The 25,441-nt window shown below is 42.2% G+C and overlaps 1 protein-coding gene across 1 annotated transcript in view; it reads right to left on the bottom strand.

Annotated features, from left to right (window-relative positions):
* UBAC2 (UBA domain containing 2) overlaps positions 1-25,441 on the bottom strand; it is a 78,791-nt gene that overhangs the window by 5,199 nt on the left and 48,151 nt on the right. Inside the window, exons 6-7 of the mRNA XM_081908258.1 lie at positions 23,806-23,853; positions 9,939-10,184 (exon numbers count right to left, since the gene is read on the bottom strand). Of these exons, the coding sequence (XP_081764384.1) occupies positions 9,939-10,184; positions 23,806-23,853 (294 nt within the window). The remainder of the gene's footprint in view (positions 1-9,938; positions 10,185-23,805; positions 23,854-25,441) is intronic.

Here is a 25,441-nt window from a genome sequence, read left to right as displayed (position 1 = left end):
CAGAGATGCATTTTAAATAAAAGGACACATTCTACTCATGTAAAAACACGCTGATTCCTGGACCATCCGTGGGCCGGATTTAGAAGGCGATTGGGCCGGATCCGGCCCCCGGGCCTTAGTTTGCCTACCCATGCGCTAGATTCAGAAGCATGACTGCGAGGCAGGGTATTTTCTATTGTGGCACCCAGCCTGTGGAACCCTCCCTAGAGAGAGGTTGGCTGGATTCTTGCAGTTAAGCTTCATGTGTATGAGTGGAACTTTATTATTATTATTATTAATTCACAGACCTTTTAGTATGTGGATTAAATCTGTATCCGTCTCTTTTATTGCACTCTTGGTTTTCATGTAGAAAATTGATTTTAATCATTCACAGTGTTTCTATTGTTAACTTGTTATATTTTCTTTTGTAAACCGCTTCGAATTTATTTTACAGTGGTACCTCAGGTTAAGTACTTAATTCGTTCCGGAGGTCCGTACTTAACCTGAAACTGTTCTTAACCTGGAGCACAATTTCTGTTCTCATCCTGAAACAAAGTTCTTAACCTGAAGCACTATTTCTGGGTTAGTGGAGTCTGTAACCTGAAGCGTATGTAACCTGAAGCGTATGTAACCCGAGGTACTACTGTATAATGAAAAATGGGGAAGAATAAATAAATACATGAAGACTGGTCAGAAAACTTGTAAGAATGATGTAAAATGTACCTCAAAATAAACCTTGTGTTCTGAAAGTAGTTTAACATCCCTAACTGCCAATGGTAATTCCCATCCTATGGTTGACTCATGTTTGTACCAGTGTCAAACATTCCATGTTGTTTCAGCTTGTTCGATTCTGGAGAGCTGGCATGCAATATGAGATAAAATTCCCATTGTTTTGACCATTACATGTAAAGTGAGCAGTGTTTGAAAGTGGGATAGAATAACTAGGAGCCAAATGGCTCCTGGGACCTGGGTTGTGGGCACCAAAACAGAATGCCTAGTCACCATTTGGGGGGAGGGGAGGGGGTCAGCAATACTTTTTATTTATAATTTTGATAAGCATGAACTAATACACTGAGGTCCTGCTCCGAGGGCCTTCTGGTGGTTCCCTCACTGCAAGAAGTGAGGTTATAGGGAACCAGGCAGAGGGCCTTCTCAGTAGTGGCATGCCCTCCCATCAGATGTCAAGGAAATAAACAACTATCTGACTTGCACCCAAAGCAACAGTTACTGTATTTGTAAGATAAAGTGACTAACTACTACTACCACCACCACCACTACTACTACTGCTACTACTAATAATAGCAGTCCCTTAGCTCTTCCCTGGTCATTCTGTTGAAGTGCTGTGCTAAGCCACAATTTGACTTAAGTGTGTTGTCCAAACCTAGGGCTCATTTAGCTTCCGCCAGACAAACCATAAGTTGTAACCAAGGTTTGGCCTATGGTTTACAGCTCATGGCTTGTCTAGCAAAGCTAAGCCCTGTCTGGTTCCTTATGCTCCACCTCAATCATTAAAAGACTCTAATGGGGGACTGAGGTTTGGTTGATCATCACCAGGGTCTAAGACTTTATTGTGGTGTGGTAAGCCCTGCCCTGTGAACGCCCCCCTTCCTTCAGACATCTTTTGAAAACTTTTCTTTTCTTTTCACAGGCACTTACAATAGGATTTTTTTAATTTAAAAAAACCAGGTTTTTTTTGATGTTTTACATGTGTTTATGGATATTGTCAGGGGACTGCCATCAGAACAGGGGAAGAAGCCAGGGGGCTACAGAGAGCCTCCGGCGCTCCTGAGGAGCAGCACCTCGTCCAGCGGTAGAGCTCGAAGATGCTACTGAGAGCCCAAGCACCTCACCTAGCCTGGCTGGCCAGGAGGCAGACATGCCGTTTCCGTCGCCCAGCTTACGCAGAGGGATGAAACGTAAGGAGTGAAGGTGGAGATTTGGGGTGTCTAAGTTATTACGTTGGGGGAGAAGCCGGAAGGGGCCACTCCCGGAATCTGCAAACGACTAAGACGGACATGAACTTTGTGTTTCTGCACTGTATATAGTTTGCACCAATAAAACCTGCAAAAGACAGGTCGGAGTCTTGCCTGGTTACTCGCAAGCAACCACCACCAGCACCTGACAGATATCTTTGTTGATTTTTATTGGTGTATATTGTATTCTGTCTTGCTATATTTTTGTGAATGCATGGATTATAAATTCATTCATTCATTCATTCATTCATTCATTCATAAATAAGCAAGCAAGCTCAGGTTCAGATGGCAAGCTAAGGCAAAATCATGGCTTAGATCAGTGCAGCAGCAAAATGACCAAGGAGGAGCAAAATGGTCACAACCTCCTCTCTGAGAGCCTACGCATACGACACCACGATTTTCTTGGGCATTATGTGCAAATAAGGGCACTATGGTTGTTTTAAGAGCCTATTTACTAGAAATAAATCTGAAGCAACTTCTACCTAGGTGGCACCAGCAATTCCTTTCCCTTCCTTAGCAAATCTGACCTAATTAAAAGTTGCTATGTCCAGATTTGCAAGCAAGCAGGCGTATTCGACCCTTTTCTTACCTTAACTCTTCCTGTTATTTTTAGCATCTGCATCACTGAACTGGCACCTGACTTCCACTAGTGGCAAGTTCTGGTCTACATTAGTTAGAAGGTCCTTGAAAAATATTTGATTATTTTAAAGAACTTACGTTTTAATTATTCCCCATGGTGTGCGTATGTATATCTCAGAGGCAGACTGGGTTTATTCTCCCTTCCTCTCAGATTTGTGACAAGATTCCTTCCTTTCCTGTTTCTATAGGAATGTGGTTTCCTTCCTGCTGAGCCTATCAGTCGTGTTTCTCAGCAAGGTTCCTTCTTAAAAGGAATCTATTTTTGTCTACTTTGATTGTTTTTGTTTTCCTTTGGGTGGTGATTTTTCTTCCCTCTGCTGTCTAATGGCTTGTCTGAATTAAAAAGTAACTTCATGTTCCTTTTCAGCCTTTTAAAAAATGGATGGCCTAATCTTAAAACTCGCTTTGCCTCATTTGTAGGCTCACATAATCCTAACTATGGCACATGCCACAGGGGGACAAAACATGGCTGCCATCATGTCAGTATCACCAGGGTTGACAGACATGACAAAATAAAGTTTCAGAGTGCCCACTTTGTCCATCACAGAGTTAATTGCTTACCATTAATGCACCTATCTGGGCTGTTCTGTTCCTTTTTACCAACACGGGGGGGGGGGGGACGACTCACAATTCTCTGCTGCGTGTTCTGTCTCAGCTAGTGATCGTACAGTGGTACCTTGGGTTAAGTACTTAATTCATTCCGGAGGTCCGTTCTAAACCTGAAACTGTTCTTAACCTGAAGCATCACTTTAGCTAATGGGGCCTCTTGCTGCTGCCGTGCCACTGGAACACGATTTCTGTTCTCATCCTGAAGCAAAGTTCTTAACCGGAGGTACTATTTCTGGGTTAGTGGAGTCTGTAACCTGAAGTGTATGTAACCTGAAGTGTATGTAACCCGAGGTACCACTGTACCACTCCGAACAAACCACAACGACAACCCAAAGTTTGTTCTTGGCTCACCATTAATAGTGTGCTTAAAGTGAAACAAACCCTAATCTCTAGTTCAGCTGTGAGTGGCTCATGCATGGTAAACGGTTAACTATGGTTTACTAGGATGTGCAAACACAGCCATTGTCATTTAGTGCTCTCCATCTTTGAAATGGACACGGGTGGCGCTGTGGGTAAAACCTCAGCGCCTAGGGCTTGCCGATCGCATGGTCAGCGGTTCGAATCCCTGCGGCGGGGTGAGCTCCCGTCTTCGGTCCCAGCTCCTGCCCACCTAGCAGTTCGAAAGCACCCCTAAGTGCAAGTAGATAAATAGGTACCGCTTTATAGCGGGAAGGTAAACGGCGTTTCCGTGTGCTGCGCTGGTGCTGGCTCGCCAGAGCAGCTTCGTCACGCTAGCCACGTGACCCGGAAGTGTCTCTGGACAGCGCTGGCCCCTGGCCTCTTAAGTGAGATGGGCGCACAACCCTAGAGTCGGACACGACTGGCCTGTATGGGCAGGGGTACCTTTGCCTTTATCTTTGAAACAGAAATAATAGTGACCTAATGCATAGAGCTTGGACAGGATATGAGCTAAATATTACTGAAGTTGCACTAAAATAATTAGGAATAGTCATGCTAACAGTGTGGTATATTAGCGCCAGGTTACTGGAGGGTGTTACGTACATTACAATTTAATGAACACTCCCTCCCCCCAAAGTAAGAAAGACTTGACACCCCCCCCCCCGTGTTCTTGTGTCTGTCTGTCTCTCTCCACCCCATTCAGATAGCCCGAAAATAACTTGGAAATGAGCAGCACAGAAACCTCTGTTCTCTTAAGTTCAATTAGTGCCTTTCTATTTTCTCTACCGTGAAGAACAGCTGGTTGATTTGGAGCTTTAATAGCCTGCCTCATTTCAAAAATTCCAGCAGCTTTCAGAGATGAGTAAAATTACAAGTCATTAGTAAAGATGAGCAAAATCAGTTCCTATCACTCTCTGCAGCTGTGCGGAATTAACGAAAGACGAATATCCCTCTTCTTTAGCAGTGAGAAAAAGAGACTACATAAAGGCTGCAATCCTACACGCTGCTCTGGGGGAAAAACCCACTGAACACAATGGGTCTTACTTCTGAGGAAAGATGCACAGGTCTGTGCTGTAAATATACTAATTCTGTTCTTACCTCTGTCACCTTTTTCTTTATAGCTCTATGGAGATTTTTATGAGTTGGTAAGCAGGTGATTTTTTAAAATAGTTTTTTTTAAGAGAGAACTGTTAAGAACAGCAGTTGCCTTTCTTTCCAAGGAGATTACTGTCCCCTCATCCTGCGCATTACTGATTTCAGGAACTCTATTAGTTCACCAGGTTTTAACTGCATTGGTTAATTTTATGTATTTCTGCATTGTGGGCTTGTGTTTTCCAAGAAAGCAGGGTAGGAATCAAATGAATTAATCATTAATCTTGATGAAGGGTGGTATATACATTTAATAAATAATAATGAGTAATAAAATTAAAAATATAATATAGGACTAACATATATTAACTTCAATTGTACTGTCTAACCTTCCAAGAGGCAAAAAGCCCCCTAGAATAAAATTTGCTTTACAAATGTCTTAAAAATGAGGAGGGGGGAAGAAGGAGAAAATGGCCATTTGAATTTCTTCAGACAAATAATTCCAAAATGTGTGTGCCCCAGCTATGCTAGTCTTACATCTATGAACATACAATCTTAAATTGCAAAAGAAGAGAAGGCAGGTCATATTATCATTTTAGCAGGTTAAAGGTAAAGGGACCCTGACCATTAGGTCCAGTCGCAGATGACTCTGGGGTTGCGGAGCTCATCTCGCTTTATGGGCCGAGGGAGCCGGCATACAGCTTCCGGGTCATGTGGCCAGCATGACTAAGCCGCTTCTGGCGAACCAGAGCAGGGCACGGAAACAGTTATTTGAGTCTAAAAACAAATAAGGAACAATTTGAACCCAGAAGTTCTAAACTTGCCTCTGCCTTGAACTCTTTGGAAAGCCTCTATCTCTTAGCCTCTTACAGGGTTGGTGTAAGATTTCCTGAGATAATGTATGTCAAGTGCACGCCCTTTACCCAAAGAACATAGGGCAGGTTACATAAAAGATAAAAAAGTATAAGAACTACACAACCTAAAATCACCGGAAAGACAGCAGTGCACCAATACAGTACATCGGGTAGAGTCAACTAAAACCTCAACTCCACGAAAGCCTGGGCAACAAGGTGCATTTGCAGACCTGCTGATTAAAGATGGACCATGTTTGTGCAAGACGCATCTCAGTGCAAGATGTCGTTTAAACAGGATACTATACAAATCCAAACCATTTGTTCTTATTATTGAGACATCAAATGCTCCCCTTCCTGTGCCTGTGAAACAACCTCCAAACTGTGACCTTCATTTACCATCATACGATCAGTTAATATAAAGGAAACAAGAGTAGGAGGAATATTTGAGAAACTGATTTTATCGCTGGCATGCTTAGCTAAGGCACCTCAGGTGACAGAGTTGTCAGCCTGGAGTACTGCTGTTAAAGTCAGACATTAAGAAAAAACACTTCCCACATCTCCCTTGCCCTACAATGGCTTAGCAATGACTCTAGAAAGGGGCATGATATCGATGGGAAAGAAGAACAAAAACGGGATAACGGTGCTAAAGAAAAAAGAACAAACTTGTGGCGATTAACTCGTTCTTGTTATTTTTCTACACATAATAATGAAACAAAAATTGGTCGAATGACTGCTCCAACCGACAGTAAAGGTAAAGGGACCCCTGACCATTAGGTCTAGTCTCGGATGACTCTGGGGTTGCGGTGCTCATCTCGCTTTACTGGCCACATGACCCAGCTTCCGGATCACGTGGCCAGCATGACTAAGCTGCTTCTGGCGAACCAGAGCAGCGCACGGAAACGCCGTTTACCTTCCTGCCGGAGCGGTACCTATTTATCTACTTGCACTTTGACATGCTTTCGAACTGCTAGGTTGGCAGGAGCAGGGACCGAGCAACGGGAGCTCACCCCATCGCAGGGATTCGAACCGCCGACCTTCTGATCGGCAAGCCCTAGGCTCTGTGGTTTAGACCATAGCGCCACCCGCATCCCTCCAACCGACAGTAGGCTGACACAAAAAGATGTTGAGCCAGTTCGCACATCATGATAACTCATAGATAAATAAAGCAATGGTTTGATGCTCTTGCAACTACACTTGTTCACATGTAATGGGTTTAGCATTACATGTGAACAAGTGCTCACAGTTCATTTCCCTCAAACAAACCACAAGTCCTAGGTGAAGAGACACCCTTGGTTTCTGCTCATGCTTTGTTTGGAGGGAAACAAAGCACAAGTGCTTGTTCACACGTAATGCTAAGCCCGTGCTGCAGTTTGTTTCCTCCTGGCTGGGGAAAGGCAGGAGGGGGCAAAGTGGGCATGATTGAGCAGCATGTATTATTTTCAAATATGGTTTAATGTGTCATGTGCCCCAGACCATTACACATCAGTTCCTAAGGAAAGGGTGACGGCTCTCTGAATAAGGCAACAGATATTCATGAACCTCAAGTCTCAAGTCTGTGGAAAGAACTCCTCAAATCTCTTCTTCAGATTAAAGTAGGGAAAAACCCTAATAACAGACTTCCAACCAGGGGCTTTGAACAGCTGTCTGCATATCACTAACCTTTTGTAGAGCCTTCCTAGATCACGAAGCCAACCAGATTTTATTCTTAAGTGTGCTACTCACACTTTCCCAAATTCACCATGAGTAGCATAATGGCCAGTCCCCACATCATAGGCCTGGAATGGGGAAGAGACATTGTGCAACTGGATTTGCTCCTCTATTTGAGAATTTAACAAACGCTCATATGCTTTAGCATTAGATAAGAGCATGGATCCCTTAGCGAACAAAGAAAAAAATAGGGATATACTCAGACAACAATATTCACTTCAGGCACTGATTCAGTGCTTCAGAAAACAGCCCAATTTGGTTTGGACTGATTGGGTCTGAATCCCAGTTTGAAAAATCCAACACTTTACGTTTCCCCATTCACTATTATGAGGAAATAACAAAATGGCTGTAACATTCTTCTGTTAGGCAGAATTGGATGAAACCTACAGATATAATAGTAGCTCTTCTTGGGCAAACTGCAGAAATATAAGTCCAGGAAATCAGAGGAAAAGCTCCTGAATTTTTAATTCCAAACATCTACTTTGTCTCCTCGTCACCACTTGTTATGCCCTCTTTTCAGTTTTCTAAACAAAGAAGCCCCCAAAACAATCTCTTTATCTTTCTGGTTCCCATTTTCTGTGCTTTTTCAAACTCTATGATATACTTTTGAGACTGGATGATACCAAATGCTGCCATGCCATGGATTTATATATTTACAAAGCAACCTGGTAAAGCCAAGATGGAAAGTGTCTGATTCCTGTTTTTATTTTGAACCAAACACAAAGCTTGGGAACAGATTGATCATATGACCTTTGTCTAAAAAACAGACAAACACTGTTGAACCAGCTTTTCCAACCTAACTTAAAGCTTATGTATCTCACAATAGAAATGCAGACAGATTGTTAACCAATAATGGAAGAATACAGACAATGTTTATAGAGGGAGAAAATAAATCAACCAATTTAAACACCCTGCTAGAGTTTCACAAATATTCCTTCATGTTAAAGGGGTTGTGTGCAGTTGCTATGGCAATCTTACTTTTCATATCCCTGCTTTCATTTAGATCTTGGTTCCTACTGGAAAAAACACTGTTGGTCAAGACAGTCAGTGGGAAGGAGAACGTTGGGAAATTGAGCAAATTAAAGAAGAAGGGGCCTCGGGAAATGTATTTGTAAGGGGAAGTGTGTAGGCGGTTTCACCACCTTGATAACAAGCATTGCAGAAGACACTGCCCTCAAAAAAGTTTATGCAAACCTATCAATTCTGGCAGCTTCTCCAGGATATAGACTGACCCACCGAAGGCACAAATTTCCCTCCAAGTTTGGGCTAGTCAAGAAGATGTGGGTCTTGCTCATGCCCCCTCTTTGAATGTCATGCCACTTATATCAAGAGATGACAGACAACAGGAGAGGGTTCTCAGTCCATATTGGCCTAATATCATGCAATGGGGAAAGAAAAATTAAGCACCATCAATGTGAATTGTGCACAATAAAATGGAAATGAAAAACGGAGAGGTCTATTTTATATTACAACTGTGGCATCTGCAGGCCATACTCAATAAAGCTGAACGTATGTTGCTGGTCATGTTTTTGGGTGTACTTATATTTGCATAAGGTATTCAGACCTATTAACTTTTTTATCATATGTTTCTTATATGTTTCAACTAGTCTTAATCCTTCTACCTCTTTGAATGAGGGAAAGGGGGGGGAATCATTAAAGAACTGAGAAAGTCCACTTATGGGGCCCTCTCCACCACTTCCTGCAGGGTCAAGGGCCACTTGGAGAATGCTTGGTGGGGCCCCTAGCTATTCTCCTCCAACAATGCCCCTTGCTACATCATAGGGTGGATTCATTTCAGAGGGACTACTGGGTGTGGGGTGCACAGTATCAACTAGAGGCCAGCCACTGAGAGGAGCTCTGCTATATAGCCCCCTCCCCAAATGTCCACAAACCTTTGCCCCCTGAAATAGTCACCCCTAGTTTCACTACCTCTTTTGGCACCTGGCGTGCCAAATTTCAAATCCAAAGCTTAGAAAAGCAGCCCTTCAGCTCAGCCCTAAATATAGATATATCTAAGTACCTATAAGGGACGTGGGTGGCGCTGTGGGCTAAAGCACAGAGCCTAGGACTTGCTGATCAGAAGGTTGGCGGTTCGAATCCCCGCGACGGGGTGAGCTCCTGTTGCTCGGTCCCTGCTCCTGCCAACCTAGCAGTTCGAAAGCATGTCAAAGTGCAAATAGATAAATAGGTACCACTCCAGCGGGAAAGTAAACGGCGTTTCCATGCACTGCTCTGGTTCGCCAGAAGCGGCTTAGTCATGCTGTCCACATGACCCGGAAGCTGTACGCCGGCTCCCTCAGCCAATAAAGCGAGATGAGCACCGCAACCCCCGAGTCTGCCACAGCTGGACCTAATGGTCAGGGGTCCCTTTAGCTTTTAAGTACCTATAGCCCTGTAGTCCCAAGTCCAGCCTCTAGGAGGAAAAGATGTTCTGCCAAGGACTGGGAGACCCTAACACCGCCACCACCCTCTGCCACATCCCTACAAAACCCACACATTTCTGGGGAGTCGGGCAGGGAAAGGGGACATTGTGAGAGGTACTTCTCAAGTATCCTTGAAGGTTCGCAATGGTTTCAAATGCATAGAAAGCCTTGACTCTTTTGGGGGCTGCTTAGCATCCCTTGATCTAGATAAAACAAATTACGCTCTACAAATAAGCTGAATCCCCCAGGCAATATATTTTCTTTACCTGCTGCTGTCTTTGATGCCTCATCTGGGCAAACTGAGACATCAAGATTTGCCTATCCAATAGCTCCATTCTTTGTTGCCTCTGTATGTCCACAGTTGCTCCCATTCCAACGCTTATCTCACTGGACGGCTCCACAGATGAGAAAATTGGTTCAAGAGTCCAAGCAAATATTCTTGCCACACCACTGGGTACACAAAGTACATGGTACACTTTTAGCACACTGCTGCTGTAGCACATTCCAGAAATCTGAAAGCAAAAATAATCAACAATTCTTAATACGCAGCTTTAAGAATGCCAATTGACTAGCAAAATTTGGATAACAGTTATCTTACCAATTAGCTTTAATGACACATCATTACCTCATAACTGGATATGAATTTCAAAAGGTTATTTTTAATGTGAAAGCAAAACTCCAAAGATGACGAATTGTGTCTAACACATGGTTCCTGATTTTACTGAAGCACAAGTATATCACAAAGAATATGGTTCTGGCAAGTAATACAAAGAAGAAACAACTATTTGAATAACTGTCCAACTAAATGTGGGCAGGCAAGATGAGAAATTAGGAGGGAAGTTAGTTATCTATTCCACAGCAGACTCTACTTGGGAACTTCACAAGGAAAATGTTTACAAATGGCACAAATCACCCATTTCTCTATGCAAACACAAGAAGAGGCCCCACTTGCTCTAGAAAAGGTAATTTTCCTCCATCTATGTCTTAACTGTTTGATCATTACAACATAGCAAAGAAAGAAGTTACATCATCCAACAGGTTAATATTGCTTGTCCAAAATAATAAATTTATGCCTGGTTTTTACGACAATTACATTATTTTATTATCTTAAATCAGACGGATGTTTTTAGAAACTAATACATGCCAAGACAATAATATTTTTGGGGGATGAAAAGGGTATGGGAGATGGCAGATATAGATGGGAAAATTTCAAGTCAGGGTGACAGTTTATTTACCTGCTGAAACTTCAAGCAATTCAGAGATTGGCCCCTCTTTGGCAATATCACTATTGCCTATGTGTCATGGGTATTCAGCATAAGTTTTTTTCTCCTTGGAACTGTAACTAAGCTACCCACTTGGCCAGATGAGTGGATATTTACCTCAAGAAAATTGAAACATTGGTATTGGGGAAAGGGCCAGGATCTTTTGTTAAGCAAGTGCCTTAACTGTTGTGTTTTAGGACAGGAAAGTCTGTTTTCTCCCGGAACAAATACTATAAGAGTAGAGATGAGCAGCCTCTTTCTTCCACACATTTTGTCCATGTGTAAGATGCAACCAGCACAAGAGCAGCATGCATTTTTCTTTTCTTAGAAGAGATACGATCTTACACATATAACACATTGTGGGGAGAGACATAGCTTGTGACTGAGACAGTGTTCATTTCCTCCTTGGAGTCTAATGCGGCATGATGAAGATGCATCACATTCACTCCCAACTCTGCTTTGGTAAAAAGAGAAAATAATCGCAATGTGTGTGTGTGTGTGTGTGTGTCTTGATGTTGCCTAAGATCCACCAGTTAGCTATCCCTGTAGGAAACTAAGAGAGATATTTAACTGTCACATATGCTGATACCGTGCAACATCAGTACTGATGTATCTATACTGGTGTAAAATGTCTTAAAACCACAAAAGGAGATGGTGCTTTATACCTATTTACATTTGCCCTATCAAGCATTTATGCGTATTTAGTGGTGTCTGACTTGCTTTTTTACTTTCTTTGACACTCAGAACTTCCTCTTCTGCTAGTTCATAAGTTATCACCTGAGAAGCTAACACAGGCAAATTCAAGCTGTTTTTCTTTCTATAAAAAACTGTTTTTCTTCTGACTTAAAAATAAGATGGACTGTGTGAGGATCTTTGTACAGTTCAATTGCTTTCTAAATGAACTCTATTACAGCATTATCCCGGAATCTTAATGCACAAACTAAAAAGGTTGCAAGGATATATATTCACGCAAGAGCCTAACCAATTAATTAGTCAGCAAGCTAAATGAGGTGGAGTCATATTTTGTATTCTCTCCAGGGTTTACTTAGGTTTTTAAAGAGTAGCTAAACTGTCCTAGAGCAGAGATCAATATTATTATGGTGTAAGCAGAGGACCCTTCGCATTGTGCATAAAATCTGGCACATGATTTTAACAAGCTTCTTCGTTTTCCCTTGGATTAGCATTGTCAAATGTCCTCATTTGAAATACACATCGCTGTCTAGTGGTCTGCACCCTCCCATCGCAACACTAAACCACAAAGAAAAAAAGGAAGTGGCTGTGGCTTTGTTTTCACTTCCGATAAATCAAACAGACATTCTGTGCTGACATGCTATAGGACAGAGATGCCCATTTGCACTCCTTTTGCTTAAATGGAAGATTTAACAATTCAGCTAGAATCATCCACATTCCACTGAGCATGAAAAAGGGAAGAAGTAATGAATGACAGCCAAAACCCGTTGCCAGGCATGTGAAACAAGACTGTCCCATCATTTTGTTCAGCCTTCTTCCCTTTGCCTTCTGTGAGTAAACGTCAGGAAGCCAAGGGACAATTTCATTACTCTAAGTTTCCAGCACATTCATCATGACTCACAAACACTTTCCAGTTTAGGATAGTACTTAAGCAACACCATATTGGCCCCAAACAAAAGTTCTGCAGTACAGCTAATTTGAAAACAAGTGCTGTTTTGAAATACTGACGACCGATGTGAAATCAAAGGCCGGCATATGGCTCAAGAGGCAGGTGGAGTCCAGATGTTTTGGGACTACAACTCCCATCATTCCTAGCTAACAGAACCAGCAGTCAGGGATGATGGGAATTGTAGTCCCAAAACATCTGGAGGGCTGAGGTTGCCTCTGCCTGCTCCAGAACAAAACCTCCTCACACTTTACATTTCAACCCGACTCCCTACCTAACTCCCAACCTCTCCAACCAACACCACCCACTCAACTCGACTTAACTCACTCTCTCCATCCAAAGCCTCTCCTTTTAAACTCTCCCTCCTGGAACCACAGCCAATCAGAGGCTGCCGTTCTTTAACCATTTGCTGGCAGGAGATAAAAGTAAAAAAGCCCTATGCCTGGGCTAAGGGTACAGGTCCTCTTATGAATCTGTAGCTGAACAGGAAACAGAGAGCAGGAATAAATCAGCAGTAGTCACAATGGAAACATGCAAAAATGATTTGTATTGGGACTGGCCAGTTTAACTTGCTTATAAAATGGTGTTGAGTTACGCAGGGGTGAGCAGTGTGGTTTGCTGATGACCTCAAATGATTCAAGGTGGAAAGAAAAAGGAGACTGCTGAGATTCCCAAAATGATTTCTCCGAACTTGGGGAGTAGGCAATAAAATGACAAACACAGTTCAAAGTAAGAGTACAACGAAATACAGTGGGGCAAATATCCTAACTTCGTATGTACAGTAATGGAGTCTGCGCTGATGGTGACCAACAAGGAAACCGACCTTGGTTGTCCTGGGTGGGTAGCCAATAAAATCAAATTGCAGCAGCTGCGAAAAATGTGAATCCCACCCTAGCATTAGCAAAGCGACTGAAAATGAAACTCCCAATACCACAATGCCTTTATACCAGGAGTGGCAAACCTCTGGCCTAAGGGCCAGATGTATCCTGCAGCCCCGCCCAACATCTGGCTTGTAGTCTCTTCCCCTTGCCCCCTCCCCACAACTAAATTAAGCTTAAAAAAAAAAAAGCTTCCATTGGTGCCAGTGGCAGGATTATTAAAAGTCTCACTGCAGTTGGGGTGGATCTTTCAGGGGTGGTGGTGTCACAGGTAGGGAGGGGAGTCTTAACCCTCCACCCGGTGCACCATCAGTTTGTCAGTCATATTTTTATTGATTGCAGTACAATATCACTCCCCACTCTTCAAAACCCCCGGACAATTCAAGAGCAAGTTAAATATAAATGTTCAGAAAAGGCAAGTTCTCAGAACTTCAAAATGTCAAGTTCCCCAAATCATTTAGGTTAAAAAGTCCCATGGCAGTTGACACTGTTTAAGAGTTTAGAAGTAGTTCATAACTATCTTGATGCAGCTAGTGCATAGAAAGTGAGCCTTGTCTATGTCATCCAGCAGCTATTTAATTCCCAAAGCATCTGACCTCCTAAATCATTATGAAATGGACAGATCAATTGATCCATAGTTGATTACAGGAAGAGTAATGCAGAATATATTACACAATATCTACAGAAAGGTGGTCACATCAGGTATTTTGTGGGCATAGTTTGAAATATAAGCTGAGTAAATATATGCCCTAACAAGGGGTGGCAAGGGGAGATAATTCCTGCAGATAAACAGTCCATTTATGGCCAGATTTAATTTTAATATTCCAAACTGAAGGCTAAGAATCTTTCATATAGTCAAAGCTCATTTTGGAAACTTCAGCAAAAATTACATCACAGATCCTATGGTCAGAAATGTCGAAAGATTACATTTGAAATGGAATAATTTGACAACAAATGATCACGATGCCTACAAAACACAGTTTTTCTAAATATTGCTAAATTAGCAAGATTTTTTAATGGAGAATAAGGAAATCAATGGCTACTAGTTATGATTGCTATAGTCTAGCTCCAGGACCAGAATCAGTATGTCTCTGAATACCAGTCACTCAAGCACAACATTAGAAGGCAATTACCAGATCAAAAGTTTCCCCCACAGTCACCAGTTTGACCACTGTAGGAAACAGAATGGTGAACTAGATAGGCTTTGGTCTGATCTGGCAGCATTTCTGAAATCTAGATCTCAATGTTGGACAAAAGACTAATCTTTCCTCTACCCAGTAATCTTTGCACAGAACAGAGCACAATCAAAAATGCAATCCGACTTTCTTTTTTTAAACTTTTTATTTTAGAATACATTACATACACACATGCAACAAAATAATGAGGAAATGGAAACATAAAGGGAGTGGAGTAAAGGACATCATTCATGCAATAATTCATGTCATCATTAACATGCAATAAATAATGAATTGAAGTCCACAATACAACTTGTCCCTCCTATTTCAGAAGCTGCATGTGTCACATTTTTCAAGCTCAGGACAGGTAAAAAACCCCCCAAAATTAAAAAAACCCCAACCTATTTTGTAGATAGTTCTTGTGGCTTAAAACATGAGGAAAACTTTTACTCTATGACAGTAAACCGCTGTAGTCACTAACAGAAGCTGCCAAGGGTAGCTTGAAAAAGGAGTACAGAATGGCAAATAGATTCATTTTTTCCCATATCCTATGGTTTTGTCAAAGGAATGCCATGTGCATAACAATGTCAACATTAACATCGACATGGTATTCATTCATTCATTCATTCATTCACTCACTCAATTTGCATCCCACCTTCCCCCCAGGTGGGAGAAAAGCCCAGAGCATCAGACACAGCAATGATAAAACATTAAAAACACAACAGGTAAAAACTGTTTAAACATTATAAAAATTATCTGAAGAAGTGTGCATGCACATGAAAGCTCATACCAAGAACTAACTTAGTTGGTCTTTAAGGTGCTACTGGAAGGAATTTTTTTATTATAAAAATGGTTACAGTGTATTTCTGACTTAGTAAAATGCCTTAGTAAAAGGAATATTTTTAAATTTCTCTTGAAAGTTAATCATGAGGGAGACAGATGCACCTTATTAGGGAGGATATTCCACAAATGGGGAGCCACCACTGAAAAAGTCCTTCGCAGCTCATCGTCAACCAGGCAGCCAGCTTATTTGAAGGCAGCTTTCCAGTTTTTGTAAATATAATGAGTTGGATCCAAAGGTCCCTCAGTCAAAAGGAGGGAACCTTTGTATCCAATACGACGTATTTTTGGAATTGGTAATAAACACTGAAAGGAAGCACAGCTGGACTTCAACTTAAAACTTGCCAAGTCTGCACCAAATGAAAGTTTCATAAACATTTGAAAATAAATGAAAATTCTCCAATGAAGTTACCCACTCTCTAACAAAAGTAAGACTGCACACTGAGGCCAAAAGTCCTTTAGCAATGACAGACCTCCCAAGATAGCTCATTCAGAAGAGTATGAGACACTACAATCTCAAGGTTGTTGGTTAGAGCCCCACATTGGGCAAAAGATTCCTGCCTTGCAGTGGTTTGGACTGGATGGCTCTCACAGTCCCTTCCAACTCTACAATTCTATGATTCCAAGACCTTCAAGCTTCAAACACAGTTCTTAAAAGGCTATCCTGTGGCTTACAGCAACTAGGTTCATCCTTCCTCAGCCTCCCAAGGGTGACCCTATATAGGGAAGCTCATTCAAATATCAATGGATGACATTTTACCCATGGATGCATTCCTCCAAACTCAAGAAAGTTGCGTATTACGTCACCAGCCTAAGCTTATGGGATGGAGCACGGAACAAATGTTACAGAATCCACTGAATCCACCTGGGATTCAGATTTTATGTTGTAGTACATTTTCTGCATTGGCAGGATGTTTGACTGGTTGACCTCTGAGATCTCCTTCAGCTCTATGAGTAGCACAGGCAATGATTCACTTAAGGATTACGCAGTATTAGCTTTTTGCAAGTTTACAAGTAGGGTACACTATCAATTTGAGGTCCAAGAATTTTCAAACGATGACGAATTATCCTTTGAAAATGCAAATCACACAATGCGTTTTGGAAATGAGTGTCAGGTCTGTCGAAGTCTGCCATTCTAACTGCAGAAACAGCAACTTGAATGTCTAGGCCAGTGTTTCCCAAACGTTTTTGGGCAACGGCACACCTGTTTACTGAAAAAAAATCTCGCGGCACACCACCATTAAAGCCCCGCCCCGTGACGTCAGCGCGCAGCGTCACGCCGGGAGGGACGCACAAAAGTGAAAGTTTTTTCCCTCCCCCTTGCTGGGGAACCTCCAAGCTTTGGGGGTGGGAGGAGGCAGCAGAGCGAGGGACTGAGGGACGGCGGCAACTGAGGCGGCGGCGGCTGAGGCAGAGCTGGGAAGGGGGTTTCCAGGGGACACGGCAGCTCCTCGAAAGGCTTCTCTCAGCTGCGCTCAATCCGCCTCGGAGAGGATTTCCCCTCCGGTCCCATGCGTTCGTTTGGGGCATCGCTCCGGCTGCTCCCTCTCCCGCCGCGCAGGAGCGATGCCTCTCTCTGGCTCTCCCTCCGCGCAGGCTGAGGGAGGGAGGGAGGGGCGCGTGTGACCCGTCTCTGCTGGGAGACCAAACCCAGCGAGGCAGAGTCGCGCGGAGGCGCCCAGGCAGCGCTGCCGGCTGCGAGGAGGAGCGCCAGGCAGCAGCAGGAGGCGCGGCCTCTCCTCGCCGCCGCCGCCCCGCCTCTCGCCGCCCGACTCGCCCGCCTCCCTCCAGGCATCTCGCGGCACACGAGGCAACGTCTCACGGCACACTCGTGTGCCGCGGAACACCGGTTGGGAAACACTGGTCTAGGCAACTGATAAAGCAATCACTACCTTACGTACCTCTGATTGCTGGTACTTCTTGTTCTGTGGTTTGATGACAAAACATGAGAACAAGAGTCAAACAGACTTCCAACTAAATGAATGTGACAGACAAGAGATACTGAAAGAAAAACCCGTCAGGGAAGTTGGAGGTAAGTATTTAAATTCCACTTTAAATATTTGGAGGTTTTGTAAGAACCCAAAGAATGCCAACTTTTATTTTAAAATATTTCTATTCATCATGCTACATTTTCACATGGTAAAAAGTAACACGGGATCATCTAATAAAGGACAGCTCTAAGACCACTTTGCACCTGTTGGATCTGTGTGGCAATGTAGGCAGCTCAGAACATTGAAAAGTCCACTTCTTCTGTTATCCACAACTGAAATGCCCTTTTGCTGCATATTTATGCTACATAAAAATGTCCCTACAGCTGTGACTTGGGGCAGCCTGGGACTGATTTCCACTATGAGAAAATAACCATTATCAGAAGCAACCTTAAAAAACCTGACCCCAAGAAGCATTTCTCAAATGCAGCCACTTTTATAAAGAGAGCGTGTTGAATCTAGAGCAGCCTGAAAATGAATACACAGGATAGGGCAAACAGGTGAGCATTTAGAGTATTCTGTAGCATTGGTGATTAGCAAGGACAAGTATTTTAGAAAAGGCATTTTTCATTCTCTTGCAAAGATTTTAGGAAATATATCAGTACAAGAAGGGAGACTGTCAAGCATCTAACTACTTATGTACTCTTGCCAAAGTGTACATTAGAGTATAGCTTGAAGTCATGCCAAAGGCATAGTGCAATTCAATTCATGTGCTTTTGTCTTCCACATACAGGAAGCTACATCTGTCAAAGGATGTCAAGGAAGACTGTTTCCCCTCATCTGTCCAAATAATCAGTGTAAGCATTTCTTTGTTTCGAAAACAGAAATGAAAGCCTCAGTTTTCCTGCCCATTATTCCAAAAATATCAGCTATCAACCAGCCACACAAAGAAAAACAAGTCTTGGCCTAATATGGGCTAAACGACTAAATTATAAAAGACTAAAAATAAGCTTCTTAAAGCATAAGCTTTATTTGTAGTCTAATGCAGAGATGAATACAAATGCTAAATTAAACAAAGGAAACTGTATTAAATGTTACGTCTGAAAAGCTAAGTCTGAAAAGCTAAACGACAACCCTGTTACCACTGGCTTGCGTTCATGCCTGTGAACCACGATTTGCCCGCATTGTGTGCGTAAGTCTACTTCCCAGTCCCAGTCCAGTAAACAAGATGAAAGAGATGGAGTAGCATTCACAGGTCCTATCCACTAACGTCAGCCATCAACTTTTACAATATTGTGACCTGAAGTAATGTGAATTTAGTATGACCTTAGAGGCAGAATGTTGCAAATCATACACACTTCAGGGTTGGTAAAGTCAACTTCAGGGTTTTGTATTTGCTTTTAATGGAAATGAGGAATGATAAAAGTTTTATGTATAGCAGAACCAAGCTAGCAGCTGGCTAGGCTAAATTCAGCTTGCTAAGAGGTGTTTTCCCCACAGATGCAAGTTCACTGGAAAACGAGGAACATGGAGGAATGACACCTGCGGCAATGGGACTTGGGAGCAGGAATCATCTGGCAAAGCTAGGTGTTAACCAGAACTCTTAACTTCTAAATTTACAAACTGTGGCGCACGCCACATGGATGCATGTGTTTGGGACAAGACAAAGTATGTGCAAGGTTTCTGAGAGGAAGAGGATCTCCTTAATCAAGGTTAGGCATTGCTGTCTCTAAGGGAGACAGACAGATGGGGTTAGGGTGATGAGGTTTCAAGGAGAGGATCATACCTTAACTTTTTCTCTAACCCCTAGCAACTGAGGCTTGACATTGCAGCTATCACTTCCTCCAGGCATAGGCAAACTCAGCCCTCCAAATGTTTTTCAGACTACAATTCCCATCATCCCTGACCACTGGTCCTGTTAGCTAGGGATGATGGGAGTTGTAGTCCCAAAAAAACTGGAGGGCCATGTTTGCCTATCATACATCTAGCAGCTAACTAGCACTGAGCTATGGGGTCCAGAAAGGGCTGCTGGTTAGAAGAAGGCTTTGTATTCAAAATGTCTGATAAACAGAGCTTCAGCTACAATATCCCAAATTGAAAATTTGTAGAAATTATAGATGGAACATCCCTTACCAGCTTTTTGGATGTTAAGATCTGCAAAGGGCTTCTCTCTACTTTCAGAAGTGCAGGGAATGGCACCCCAGACAAAGGCTTTCTCCATTGAAGCTAACTTGTGGAACTCCCTCTCCAAAGAGGTGCACATAGCAGCCTCATTGTACCACCTCTGTCGCATGTTGAAGATGTACCTCTTAACACTAGCCTTTCTTTGACAGCAGAGGTCCCAATTTGGCCTGTGAGGCAATTTCCCTCAAACTCACCCACCCACCTGCCCCACAAGTGGTGTGGGGAATCAGTTGACGAATGGCGACTTCAACCCTGCTAGATTGGCTGTGTGACTGAGTTCCTTGAGCCCTGCAGAAAGCAGCTTTGCTAGCCCTATGCTCAGTGTTTTTTGCCAAGCGTGAGGTAGGCCCTGCCTAATCTCTAAAATTCGTTTTATGGGCAAGATGTTCAAGGGCATTCTGGCAGCTTGATCCAGTATTCCTGGAGGAAACCATTTATCTTGATCCTTTTTCAATCTGATTTCCACCCTGGTTTATAGACGGAAATTGCCTTGGTATCCTAGTGGATAACCTGCACCAAAAGATGGATGGTAAGAGTCTGAATCTGTTGATTGACCTGTATCTCTAATCAACATTCAATACCACCAGCCACAGTATTTGTCTGAGCCAACTATGCAGTGTGACTTTATTCCTGGAGGGCAGACTCTAGAAAGCAGAGTTGGAGGACTGCTATTGGACTATGGGTCCATCTCATCCCCAGTGCTTTCTAAGATCTACATGTGGGGTGGAGGACTTCTGAACCTACAAATACTGCTGGACTCCAACTCACTTCAGGTCCCACCAGCATAGCTAATGTTTGGAGATGATGTGAGTTATGGAGGACCGAAAGAGAGCCACCCCTGATCTATGTAAACATTTGGAGCTTGGGTGATCATCAATATTGCTTTCACTTTTTCATTCAGGTTGTAGGGAGTCAGTGGAAAGTCTCAACCAGTATTCATTATGGTGCATCAAGGTGCATACATTGAAACATAACCCAGACAAAAGAAATGCTGGACAGCAAATCAGTCTATCCAGAGACAGGTGTACATTTTGTTTCAGGCGATGACTCCCATTTCCTTTCAAAGAAGTTAGTGCTGATCACTTTGAAAGGAAAAAGATCTGATAATTACAAACACTGAAACACAGTGCAGTTTGCAAAGTGGAAGTGTTTTACTACAGGTGTGAGGCAACTGCCCCCACTCCACTCCCACAGAAATAAAATTAAAAAATAAAAATACCTGCTGCAAGATTTCAATGAAGACATGTGAGCTGAAACCCAAATATAGATTCTATTTTTGGACAGTTTGCATTTAGTGATGCATGCAACTTACATATATTATTTTAAAGAACACTTTATATAGCTTGAAAGGGGAAGTAAAGAGTAGAAGAAATTAAATCTAGTTCCAAGGTAATGATGACAGAGCTGGAGAATGACTAAAGTATAAGCCCACCCATTTTGTTAAAAGCTTGCATTTTACTAGGAATCGTGCCCTTGTAGACCACTTTTCACCATACTGGTTCCCATTCACTTCAACAGGGAACAGGGAAAAAAATGTGAGTATTTGCAGCAAAACTGCCCTCTGCACCAACACTAAATGATCTGATTCACCTTCAAATTATCAAGATATTCCAGGGGGAGCAATGTGTCTCAGTGCGCCAAGTGCACAGAAACTCACCGCATCCCAACCCCATGTCCTGCAGTGGGAAGACTCCATGAGTACACAAAGGTCCATGTTGAAGAAGTTCACTTTAATCCAGAAAGAGGCTTGGAGGACTCACACACCTTAAGGCTCCCTTCTTAAGGCAGAACTGCACTACCTGGTGTGAAATGCAAGTGCATATTGTAGCTTACCAATTGTTTGTGGTTGTCGTGTGTTGGCTGGATCCTTCCTTGTTTACTGACTTGCCTGTGCATATTTTGTGGATACAAGCAGCACTTTTTGCTCGTGTACAATATGCGCAAATGATGCCCTGTGGTTGTGTGTTTAGGAATAAAATGTGCATAAAATGCAGTATTTGAGGTAATGGTGGAGATTTGAACCCAAGTTCTAATTAAATAATCTATGGCCATTTAAACTGTGTGTTGGGAGTGGTGCTATTGTTTTTGTTTGTTACTATGTTATGTATTTTTGTGTATTTATATTGTAAATCACCCTGAGGTCCTCGGATGGCCGCAATCATGAACTTACGTAACTAAATGTTTATGTATAGATTTAAAAATCTGAGCATACAGTGCACTGACTTAGAAATGGCCACTATAACTATTATATGATACAGCTTACAGATCTATCACCCTCCATCTTCATGCAACCCTGTATTGTCCAATTAAAAAGTAGGTAAGTATAACTTCAGTCATTGCCATCTTTGGCAATGACTGTTCTGTTTTGATTCAAACCTGGCGGGGGTGGGGAACAACTTTCATTTTGAAAATAAGTGTTATAAATAGAGAACAGAGCATCAGAAATGCTGTGGAAAAAACAAGTATGTGAAAATTATTTTGCCTGGTTTTATTTTTTTCTATGGGATTTTAGGCTGCTCTTATGTCTTTCGTTTTCATTAGTGGTTTAAATATTCAGTATCCTCCTGTTTTAATTTATCTCACAGCTGTATGGCAACCATACAATTGTAGAGTTTGAAGGGACCATCAAAGCCAACTACCTGCATTGCGGGAATATGCAGCTGTTCCGTATGGGGACCGAACCAACAACCTTGGCATTATCAGCACCATGCTCTAACAACTGAGCTATCCAGTGGTGCCAGCAAATTCTAAATTGTGCACAGCGCTGGCCCCCGGCCTCTTAAGTGAGATGGGCGCACAACCCTAGAGTCGGACACGACTGGCCCGTACGGGCAGGGGTACCTTTACCTTTTTAAAAAAATTGTGTACTTGATTATGTTAGCTGCCTGGAAACCCCAATGAAGGGTGGGATATAATTACTCAAATAAAAATCCGCAAACCTCCCATATTATCGCTTCTTCTGTTGTGATTATTAGACTTCTCTTATCAAAAAGGAAGCAACTGGCTACAGAATTTAAAATACAATACAAAACACTGAACTTATGATCCAATCTTTACTGGTCACAAAAAACCCTCACTCATGTGATACGGAAAAATATAAACGAGATAGAAAAGGTTTCCTACCACTACAGTCTAAGGGACTTTCCGGATTATTCTATTTCTGCTGACTGAACCTGAATGGTCAAATCCCAATCCTATGCAGCTTACTTAGAAGCATTCAGTGGAACTTCCATTGTAATTTACTTCATTTCCATGTATCAAGCCAACATCCACACAAGGGAAAATTGTGCCCCCCCCGAAACCAAAGCAAAATGCTCAAATGCTGACATCAAAGGTACTGTACCTAGTTACTCTCGATTAGAGTTTCCTATGGTCATCTAATGGGCACTGCCCATGACACAACTGGTAGTAAGTGAAGCAAGCCATTTTTGCCACATTCGGACGTAGCGCTAACCCAGCCTTCCCAAGTCTGGTACCCTTCCGATGTTTTGGACTGTAATTCCTATCAACACCAGCCAGCATGGCCAGCCAGCAACATCTGGAGGTTACCAAGTCTGGAAAGCGCTGCGCTAAGTCTTAGTTTCTTTTAACCGTGGTTTATTGAACAAGCCAGCATCAAACACACAGCTGTTCAAACAACCCAGTTTGTTGCCCCAGCTTCCTCTGTGAATATCCAACAACTGCACTTAACCTTTTGTGTTGCCTAAAAAGGCATCACTCCATGCCCAGTTCTCTTATCACTGGCCAGCTGTAGAATTGGTGCAGGGAACACAAACCCTCTCCTTCTGGGAAATCTTCCGCAGGTCTTGGCAAACCCTGAAGAAGAAACCCCCCTAAAGCATTCCTCCCTTCTATCATTCCTATCATGACAGTCCTCTTTGTAATGGATAAGTACTGACAATGTATAGATTTATAAACTGTATCAAAGGCTCTATTAGTTACCACTGGGATTTCTTTTAATTAAATGGAGTGTAGAGTACATGTAATGTAGCAGCCATCTTTCTGTGAAAGCTAGCCTATGTACTGAGCCACGGAGAAAACTGGAAGGGAAATAACAGGCAAAGTTTATGTGCTGAACCATTTTGGCCACATTTTTTTGTGGTTATTGTTGTTAAGAACTTCAGCTGAATTGAATTTGGTAAAGGCTGTAAATATTAAAACAGAAAAGTGCATGTGAGTGCTGGAAACTGTTAACTTGTTGTAAAGAAAACAGTAATGAAATACACTTACCAGCCCACTTAAAGCTACAATCCAGATGTAAGACCCAGAAGTTAAAAGCTACAAGACAAAAACGCACAGTTTAAAAACGCAACTTTTATTACACAATGCTTTGGTTGACTATTGCTATCAATAAATAATGTAGCAGATATCACAGTAAATCTGTGTGAGTAGGAAAGTGATTGAAACCAAAGGGGAGAGAACAAGAAACAAAGCTAGATCACAACCAATGAAAACACCTTGGTGGAAACAATTTGCCAATTAAATCTTTTGGAATATGGTGTTTCAGTAATGGTGCCTGGTTGGTGGTGGTGGTGGGGTGAGGGGTTGAGTCCAATTGCGTATATAAAAAGGAGAGGGAGAATACAGTTGAAAAACCATGCACCAATCTGCTGACGATTGTTGTGCAGCAAAGTGCAACTGGATCTGACCCTTTCCCCCCAGAATTTACTTCTACAGGCAAATATGAACTTAATGACTTTTCTTCATTAGACTCCCCATTTCTACTATTTAAAAACAATGGGTAAAATACTTTAAACGGAGAGAAGGGTTGGAAAGGAGATATGAAGTTACAGAAAGATGAGACACAAGAAGATGCTGAAGCCAGAGAAAGAAGTATTTAAAAGGAAACGGTTGTGTACATAGTGCAGGAGAAGCAGAAATGAGTAATAACCTGACAGTGGCATATTCATTCCCCCTCTTCTGCAAAATGTTAATAAAAAAAACCAACCCCAAAATGAACATGGAACAGATGAATAAAAAACTGGCAATTTCCGCTGGCCATTGTATTTATTTTATAAATTATGCTATTGTTATGTGCAGCTCTTCAACCTTTTTAGAACTTTCGGTATGTAGCTCTTTCTGGATCAATAATATTTTTTTAACAAGTCTTGCCACTGAATTCTGACAAACTGCTTGAATGTGTGCCATATGTTGGACAGGCATTTAGTCGGCACGAGAAAAGCACATTCAAATGACAAAACCACATAATCAAGCAAAATCTCTGTTGCACATGGTGAAGTTTTTAACGGCACACCTACCAGTTTGTCATGATAAGAAAGGAAAGCACACCAAGAATAACTGAAGCTGAGATAAACATCTAGACTAGATGCTAGCAGTTATCGCCTTACTTGTAAGATAAAAATGATCAAAATAACAGACTTTGCAGAGCATGTACTTTATTTTCCTCTGTTATTAGGAATAACGAATGGCTCTGTCAGCAGAGCAAGGTTTGAGGCTATACTCAAGGGATGCATTTCCACTTTAAGATTCCAAACATCAGCATCTGAGCTGAAGTTATTATTATATTAAGCAGAATGCACTGCTCTGTTAACTATTCAGAAGACAGAGACTTTGCATCATATACCAGGTCTGGCCGACCTAGGTCCCTAAGACTCCCAGTTCAAGGCCCAGGGGCTCCAGTAGCCTCCTGTTTTCTTAACTTGTTTAAAACACACATTTTTAAACTCCAAGGAGAACCATCTCACCCTACCTAATCAATAATTTTTTTGTCAATGGGAAATACTTGACATGCAGAAAGTGTTCTCCACTAACAGCTATGGAAAAGGGAGAAACTATGGACACTCACTGAATTCCATTTTCCACAAGGTGTTTGGATTACTGTCACTAACATTTGCAAAATTAGCAA

Source organism: Podarcis melisellensis, assembly GCF_964234715.1.
Source record: "Podarcis melisellensis genome assembly, chromosome: 4".
NCBI classification, from domain to species: domain Eukaryota; kingdom Metazoa; phylum Chordata; class Lepidosauria; order Squamata; family Lacertidae; genus Podarcis; species Podarcis melisellensis.
This window is presented reverse-complemented; position numbering and strand designations above follow the sequence as displayed.